We start from the raw sequence: 9,530 nt of genomic DNA, 5'->3' as shown, positions 1-9,530 counted from the left end.
ATAACCGAGGTAAAAAATTGTTAACATAACATACTCTCGACTTTTAGTATTTCGAAATAAAAACTTCGTCATAAAAAATATTATTTGTAGTAGTGTCATTCCTTTTTCACAAAATATTTTATCCATTTATTATTTTATTCCATGTATTTATCTTTTATTCATAAGTAATTAAAACTTTTAATTACAAATTAATAAAAAAATATTACATTTACTTTAAAAATAACAATTAAATAAATTTTGTTACTAAAATAACTTGTAAGTTGTAATTATGTAAGTCTATGCATAAGAAGCATATTATTTAATTTAATCAAAATTAAAACCGCAACTTAATACCTTAATTAAGTGCCACCCTTCCTCCAAAAGTTGCATCTCTATACACTGCAACTTGCATCCATTCAACTCTATATAAATTCAAACCATTTTATCATCATTCATCTAAAACCATAACCACCATGGCAACAGAGAACAATAACTTGGATTTGTTCTCTTTGCTACCAGAATCACTTCTTCTTGCAATCGTTTCTTTCCTACCTTTCAAAGAAGCCGCTGCAAGAACATGCATACTCAACAAAAAATGGCTGAACATATGGCAATCCGGAAAAGACATTGACTTCGACGAAAACTTCTTTGTCGATTCAACTTCCGATGAAATCAAACAAGCACAAAGAAAGGTTTTCATCGACTTCATCACAAATTGGATTGCACACTTCACTCACCGCGACATTAACAAGTTCTCACTCAAGATATCAAATCCTCATTCTTGTAGCAACACAATTGAAAGCTGTGTTGAGTTCGCCGCACAGCTCAGGGTGAATGTCTTAACCCTAGATTTCTCAAACAAGATAAACTCCAATGGTAATAACAACAATGCTTTGTTTCCGGTGCCAACGCAAGTTTATCAACTTGGATCATCGCTGGAAACACTGAAATTGTGTTCGTGTGGTTTCGATGTGCTGGATTTTCTTAACTTCGATGCACTCAGAGACTTGTCTTTGAGTTCGATTGGCATTAAACGCAAAACTCTTAAAACTTTGCTGAAAATTTGTATGACTATTGACAGTTTAAGCCTTGAAAATTGTTGGGGTTTGGAAGACTTGAATTTCGGTGATGAACCAATTTGGTTAACAAGGTTGGTGGTAAATAAATGCGAAATGGATTCGGACTATTATTTATCATTTAATGCACCGGTACTTAAATATTTTAAGTATTCTGGACTTGTGTTTACTGCGGATATATTTATATATGCAAGAAAAATGAAAGAGGTGGACATTGATTTTTCCCTAGAATCAAGATATAATAGCGAACATGCCGATGATTTATGCGAAGTTCTGCTAGAATTTCCTAAAACTAAGATTCTAACAGTTTGCAGTTATCTACTTCAGGTACTGTTCTATTCATTTCTTGTTAATGATTATGATATTTTTATGGTTATGGTTACTTGTAAAACATTTTTGATTCTTTGTTATGGATATAGGTTATTCCATACGCAGACGAACTGACGCGAGAACATAGCGAATTGAAAGTAAAACATTTGATTCTGAACACTCAAATGCATCCTAATGAGTTAGGTGGATTGGAGTTCTTACTCAACAGTTGTACTTCAATTGAAAAACTCACATTGAACATTGGATCAGGAGTTATATTTGAGGTGAGTGAGTCAAATACTTTACATTTCTTGCAAATGTAACATGGTTTGATGTGTTAACAGTGTTGCATGTTTATAATATTGCAGGACTGTAAACCTCCCTATGCTGGGGATCTTAAAAAATTCTGGCTATGTAGAGAATATTTTCCTGAATGCTTGGTAAGAAGTTTGAAGGTGGTGGAAGTGAATAAATCGAAAGCAACTGACTCTGAATATATATTTTTGTGGTTTATGATGCATATAGGGGAAGTGTTGGAAGAGATTAATATTAATATTTGTAATGAAGATGATGGTCTTACAGAAACTCGATATGAACGTGCATGGAATTTAAAGAATAATGCTAAAAGGCGTTTTAATCATTTGCAAATATCAGTTCATTGATGATCATAGTGGATATTCGTTTTTTTTGTTTTTATTTTAGTGTTTGAGAGAATGTAACCCTGTAATATTTTTTTGCAAACAGTGACGTTTTCTGCTTTAAAAACGTATAGTATAATGTATTTCATTTGTGTTTTCTTTACACCGTAGCAGATTAATGCTTATTTATTTCTAAGTCATTATAAAAAAAATCCAATACTTTTTAATAAAGAAGCATCTTTTAAATAAATAAGTTGAGTCTAATAAAATATTATTCTCAAATAAATTAAAGTGTAATTTAATGGACATGCACTATGGTGTCACGAAAAGAGTTTTAAAATATAAATGTGATTTGAATAAATATCGGTGATTCATGATTAATATAAATTTTATCTGAGTATGTATCCTATCCTATTTTCTCATTAAAGTGTTATGATTATTAATTTATAATCACCTTACGGATAATTATGTATCTAATTTAATAAAGGCATGTGCAAATCTTTGAATACGACATTATGGAAGTATCTATTTAACTTAAATTATCAATAGGTTTTTCAAGCAAGTTAAAAATTCGACCTAAAGTTTCTCTAATAATTTTTTTTATAGGCAATGACAATTTCAATAAAAAGTATAAGGGATACTCGAAAACCCAACCAATTAAAAACAATTCAATAAAAAAAAAATTAGAGTCTTCAATGATAAGATCAATACGAGGATTCCCTCTAGATAATCCAACTCCACAATAACAATTTGATTGACAAAATCATCTATTCAACCTTACAAAATTTCTCCTAAAATAAGATATTGTTTCTTGTTAACCAAATACTCCATGTTGCTAGCCACACCTAACCTTCAAAGCTTTATGGAACAAGATTCTTCAACCTAGCTTAATGAGTACAAAACTTAAAGCTTGTATCAATGACCTCCACTCTTTTTAGACCATGTGTAACACTCATGGCTATAACTCTAATTCATTTATTTCCTACAAGTTACATTTACATTAATCTGTTAGGTTAGTTGTAATTTAATTATCTTTTTTGAATCTCTTATAACTTATTATACAATTGTATATATAGATAAATTTAAGTTTTATTCCGAATATCCTGAAATCTAACTCTCTACTTATTATTAGTAGTAGAATTTAAATATATAAAAATGAATGAATAAACTCATATCTTCATTGATCAAATAATGAATACAAAAAGTATCAACAAAAGAAAAAATTAGTTACATTAATTGTAACAGAAAAACTTAAGTGCAAACTAACTTTATAATTAACTTGGACTGATTTATTTGCTTAACAAATAACCTTGCTAACATGCATCTAACTAAGCTTACTTGTTCAGCAAGTCATTTATAAATTCATTTCTTGTTATATACTATATTAGAAAATATATAATTATTTGAAAATATCTAAAATCTTATGATATTGAGTTTCATTACGAATAATTAAGTAATCATTCTTAATTTGTATAATTTGTATAATTGTAATCTCGTAGATACAATTATATAAATTTTTTGATTTTGAATAAAATATAATCACTTTTAATTTGCATGATTATAATCCACCTATCGTGGTGGATTCAGATGTACAAATTTTGTTTAGAAAAATAATTAAATTTATTTTAATTTAGTAAATGTTATATTAATAATAATTATACTCCATCGATGAATTGTTATTATTAATATACTTTCTTTTTGTTCAATGTACTTGTAATTTATGATTATGTAAATTTTGGTTCGAATATCTATTCATATTAGATTTTTTTGGTGACATAATATTTATATATTATTGTTACATTTATTATTTATTACTATTGATACTATTTTTTGAGATTATAATTTAATAACATTCAATAAATTATTTTTAATCCTTTTATAATGGATTTTAATTTACATGACTATAGCTCACCTATAGTAGATATAGATGTACAAATTTTGTTTGGAAAAATAATTAAATTTATTTTAATTATAATAAATATTATATTTGTATCAGTTATACTTTATAGTGTATTGTTATGTGTAAAAATGTGATTGGGTTTGTAAAACTCTAATAACGATATATTATACAACCATTTTTCTGTATAGTTTTGCACTAAAAATAAAATTAGTATTTCATTGTTTAAATACTATATCATCAGTTTTTTATACCGGTGGATTCTGATAAATATTTATTCTATTTATACATATTGAGTCACTTGAGTGCATAAGCACACAATTATACCATCTAATAAATTTAAAATATTATTTTGATATTGTCAGATATTCTTGCATACTATAAAATGTAACATATTCTAAAATGTAACATATTCTAAGAAAATTTCACAATACTCAATAATTCTAAGAAATCTCTTTCTGTTATACTGAAATATATATTATTTTTTTAATATCGACAATTATCATAATTTGATATTTAAACCGATATTAAAAAGATACAATAATTTTTTAGCATCCAATAATATTGTGTTATTCTATCATCAATATTTTGTTGTATACCGTAATGTTTAATTAAACATAAAGGATAATGTATTTCATTTGTATTTTCTTTCCACCTTAGCAGATTAATTATTGTTTTGTGATTATGCATTGCAACAAAGTATTAGATGAAACTTATAATGCCTTTTCATTTCTAAGTGATTATAAAAAAAATCCAATATTTTTTAATAAAGAAGCGCCTTTTAAATAAATAGGTTGAGTCTAATAAAAATATTATATGTGAAATTCTCAAATAAATTAAAGTGAAATTTAATGGATATGAACTATCGTGTCACGAAAAAAAATTAAAATTTAATTGTGATGTGAATAAATGTTGGTGATTCACGGTGAATATAAATTTTATACTCATAGTATGTATCATATTTTCTCATTAAAGTGTTATATTAATTTATAATCACCTTTTTCATGTTCACTCCTAAAATATTATAATTATTTTGAACAATTCTTAAGGCATATTAAAATTATTAAAGGCCTTTTTTATATTATGATATAATAATTTATTGTTGATTTGCGAGTTTTATAAATGTTCCTGTAAAAGATTATAAAATATTTTAAATGTATCTAATTTAATAAAGATGTGTGCAAATCTATAAATACACAGACATTATGGGAGTATCTGCTTGACTTAAATTATCAATAGGGTTTTCAAGCATGTTAAAAATTTGGCCTAGGGTTTCTCTAACAATCCAATCAAACAGAAAAAGAAAAAAAAATAGAGTATTCGATAACAATCAATCGGAGGATTTCCTCAAGATATCCAACTCTACGATAACAACTTGATTGATAAAATCATCTATTCAACATTATAAAATTTCTCCTAAAATAAGATATTGTTTCTTGTTAACCAAATACTCCACATTGTTGTTAACCACACCTAACCTTCAAAGCTTTATGGAACACGATTCTTCAACCTAGCTATACGAGTACAACACTTAAAACTTGTATCAATGACTTCTACTCTTTTTAAACCATGTGTAGCACTCATAGCTACAACTCTAATTCATTTATTTCCTAATAGTTGTTGTACTTTAGATTTACGTTAATCTTTTAGGTTAGTCGTAATTTAATTATCTATTTTTAATCTTTTATGACTTATTATATACTTATATATAGAGATAAATTTGAGTTTTATTATGAATATCCTAAAATCTAACTCTCTACTTACCATTATTATTAGTAGAATTTAAATGTATAAAAATGAATGAATAAACTCATACATTCATTGATCAAATAATGGATACAAGCTTCATAGAAGTATCAACAAAAGAAAAGTTAGTTACATTAGGTGTAACACAAAAACTTAAGTGCAAACTAACTTTGTAATTAACTTGGGGACTGATTTACTTGTTAGCAAATAACCTTGCTAACATGCATCTAACTAAGCTTACTTGTTCAACAAGAAATCCTTCTCTCTTGGTAGTTATAAATTCATTTCTTATTATATACTATCTTAAAAAATATATAATTCTTTTGAAATATCTAAAATCTTATTATATTGAGTTATATTCTGAATAAATAAGTACTCATTCTTAATTTGTATAATTTATATAATTGTAATCTCGTAGATACAATTATATAAAATTTTCAATTTTGAATAAAGTATAATCACTTTTAATTTTTAGAAAAATAATTAAGTTTATTTTAATTATAATAAATGTTATATTGATAACAGTTATACTCCATCGGTGTATTGTTATTATTAATATAATTTCTTTTTGTTCAATGTATTTGCGATTTAGAATTTTTTTTTTTAAATATCCAAAAATTTAAAAAAAAATTCAAAAATACACCACTTTTCAAAATAATTACACAAATGGCCATTTTTGGCCAAAATTTACACCTAGGCGCCACCCTAGTTGGCGCCTACCCTTAATGGGTAGGGCAAGTCGCCACTAGGAGTGGCGCCTACACCCATTCCATTTTTTTTTATATGTTATATTTTTTTTTAATTTTTTTTAATTTATAAATTTATGTTTTTTATTCATTATATTAATTTATATTAACACATATATATAAATAAAATTATTTACAAGATATATATATATGATATATATAGATATAGATATATATATATATATATATATATATATATATATATATAATATATATATATATATATAATATTATATATATATAAATATATAATATATATATATATATATATATATATATATATATATATATATATTATATATATATATATATATATATATATATATATATATATATATATATTAATTTATATATATATATATATATTAATTATATATATATATATATATATTAATTATATATATATATATATATATATATATATATATATATATATATATATAAATTTAATTTATAAGTAATTAATATTATTTGTAAATTTTTGGAAAAAAAATTAATTTATATACGTGTAAATAAATATTTATACACATGTAAATTAATATATATATATATTATATTATATATATATATATATATATATATATATATTATATATATATATATCTATAATATTATATATATATATATAATATGATAGACAATATCTTAAAGATAAAGATGAAGATATAAAGATAATAAACAGAAAATATTTTTATTATAATACCACTGGTGGCTGACTTTTTTTAGATGCCAAGGTTCCATAGACATTGGGGGGCCTGGGATTTCTTGATGCATTCCGAATTGAAGCTTGACACGGTCACTTTGGTGCATCTCCACAGTGGTGAACCGCATTATGGCCGTTTTTGCTGTCCAAACAGCTGCATCTTCGGGGTTGGGTTGATATTTCAATCCCAAATATGGCCTCCAAATAAACTGCAAAGAAAAAAGTAAATATGTTATTTATCGAGAATGCATGATATTAATAAATCAGTTAGAAACTGAGTGATTTAGTGGTAATACATCTTGTGCTCGTAGACGATCCAAGAGTTGACGATAAAATATAATTTTATTTTTGGGGGTAAGACTGTAATCCAGTCCGGTTGTATTGTCTTGGGGAAGACTTGGTGGAATCTGATGATGCAAAAATGTGACAAGTGGAAGGCATGCGTGGGAATCTTGCAGAATAGGTGCAGACTAGGTGGTAGTGTTGGCATGCATTGGTGCAGACTAGGTGGGAGTTGTCTTGTCTTGGGGAAGACTTGGTGGAATCTGATGATGCAAAGGTGTGACACGTGGAAGGCATGCGTGGGAATCTTGCAGAATAGGTGCAGACTAGGTGGTAGTGTTGGCATGCATTGGTGCAGACTAGGTGGGAGTTGTCTTGTCTTGGGGAAGACTTGGTGGAATCTGATGATGCAAAGGTGTGACACGTGGAAGGCATGCGTGAGAATCTTGCAGAATAGGTGCAGACTAGGTGGTAGTGTTGGCATGCATTGGTGCAGACTAGGTGGGAGTTGTCTTGTCTTGGGGAAGACTTGGTGGATAGTTTTTGGTGGAAGCAAAGCTAAAGCTGAGACTAAGTTCAGACTATGTGGAGAATACATTTGATGGATAGGCAGTAGACGTGGCAAAATTATTACATACATGCAGCTCCACGTTGCCTGCAAGTTCTTGCATGCTTTACACGTGTCCAAGTTTTGCATGCGTTGCTCTTGGGGAAGACTTGGTTGAAGACATGCATGCAAAGATGTGTCGGAATCTTGCAGTATAAATATTCACACACATTTTCACAAAGGTATTCACAATATCTTCACAGCAATCTTCACAAAACCTTCACAATATCATCACAAAACCTTCATAAAACCTTCACAATATCATCACAAAACCTTCACAAAACCTTCACAATATCATCACAAAACCTTCACAAAACCTTCACAATATCTTCACAAAACCATCACAATATCTTCACAAAACCTTCACAAAACATGGCATCTTCATCACAATACAAAATCAAAGCTCACGTCAATGGTGAGACTTATGAATGTGATATGTCTGGCTTCCTATTTAGAAACACCGAATGCACTCGTTTTTGTCTAAATAGAGAAGCTGACTTCTCTTATCTGAAGAAAAAGATTGAGTCCAAACTAAGACAACCCGTGTCCCAAATTTTTTATCAACAACCTTTTTTTTCAGAAAACAACTCTGTCAAGTTTCGTAAGTCATTGATTCAAAATGACATGGAGACAAAATACATGTTTCGTAACCATGAGTATTCTGGTTACGAATACATAGTGTTGTACATTATGTTGGAACAATTTCAACCAACTCAGAATATTCAGTCACAGGTTATTGATCCTGTGATTGATGACGAACAAGATGTTGAGCACCACGTTGAAGACGATGTGGTTGATGATGCTGAAGACGTGGTTGATGACTTGGTGAACCGTGATTCTGAAGACGAAGACCAAGTTCAAATACCTATAGCGCAACGCTACTCACCGCCTGCGCACTTCACAACACTTAACTTGGGCGAGGATGAGCCCTCATCAGATATGTTCTACAACCCATATATGAGGTCTGATGAGGACTTAAAGAAGGGTGACCAATTTCGGACCAAGGAAGAGTGTCTGTTAGCAATAAAGAACTGGCACTTGAAAAACTGTGTTGACTACGATGTTATCAAATCAAATCCGGAAAGATACGTTATTGTATGCAAAAATCCGGAGTGTGGGTATAGGTTGATGGCATCGTACAAGAAGAAACATAATGCGTGGGTGATAGGGTCCATTTCTCAAGCTCACATTTGCGTCAACACCAACATGGCACAGGATCATCGCAAACTTAGCCATGATATGATCTACCATTCCATATTACCTCTAGTTGAGGCTGACCCGTCACTGAAGGTCAAAACAATTATCTCCCATTGCGTGGCTGTTTTCAAATATACACCGTCATACAGAAAGGCTTGGTTAGCGAAAACCAAGGCAATTGAACTGGTATACGGTAACTGGGAGGAGTCATACAAACAACTACCACGCTACCTGGCTGCACTACGATTGTATTCACCTGGGACGGTTTCTATAATGGAGACCTTGCCGGCACAATCCCCTGACGGAACTCGTCTAGAAGGTAATGGAATATTCCATAGACTTTTCTGGGC

At 28.9% G+C, this 9,530-nt stretch overlaps 1 protein-coding gene across 1 annotated transcript; it reads left to right on the top strand.

Moving 5' to 3' along the window:
* The first annotated feature begins 452 nt into the window (after positions 1-452).
* On the top strand, positions 453-2,026 carry LOC127095755 (putative F-box/LRR-repeat protein At1g56400). The gene is made up of 3 exons (XM_051034400.1): positions 453-1,382; positions 1,475-1,648; positions 1,733-2,026. The coding sequence occupies exons 1-3, from the start codon at positions 453-455 to the stop codon at positions 2,024-2,026; spliced, it is 1,398 nt and encodes a 465-aa protein (XP_050890357.1).
* Positions 2,027-9,530: the final 7,504 nt, after the last annotated feature.

This window comes from Lathyrus oleraceus, chromosome 6, assembly GCF_024323335.1.
Source record: "Lathyrus oleraceus cultivar Zhongwan6 chromosome 6, CAAS_Psat_ZW6_1.0, whole genome shotgun sequence".
NCBI lineage: Eukaryota > Viridiplantae > Streptophyta > Magnoliopsida > Fabales > Fabaceae > Lathyrus > Lathyrus oleraceus.
This window is presented reverse-complemented; position numbering and strand designations above follow the sequence as displayed.

What these genes read in the sequence shown, in the direction of transcription:
- LOC127095755 (XM_051034400.1), top strand. Translation starts at nt 453, where the DNA reads ATGGCAACAGAGAACAATAACTTGGATTTGTTCTCTTTGCTACCAGAA. An exon ending in TTTGCAGTTATCTACTTCAG is followed by an intron (nt 1,383 to 1,474) that starts GTACTGTTCTAT and finishes TTATGGATATAG; the next exon opens with GTTATTCCATACGCAGACGA. An exon ending in GATCAGGAGTTATATTTGAG is followed by an intron (nt 1,649 to 1,732) that starts GTGAGTGAGTCA and finishes ATAATATTGCAG; the next exon opens with GACTGTAAACCTCCCTATGC.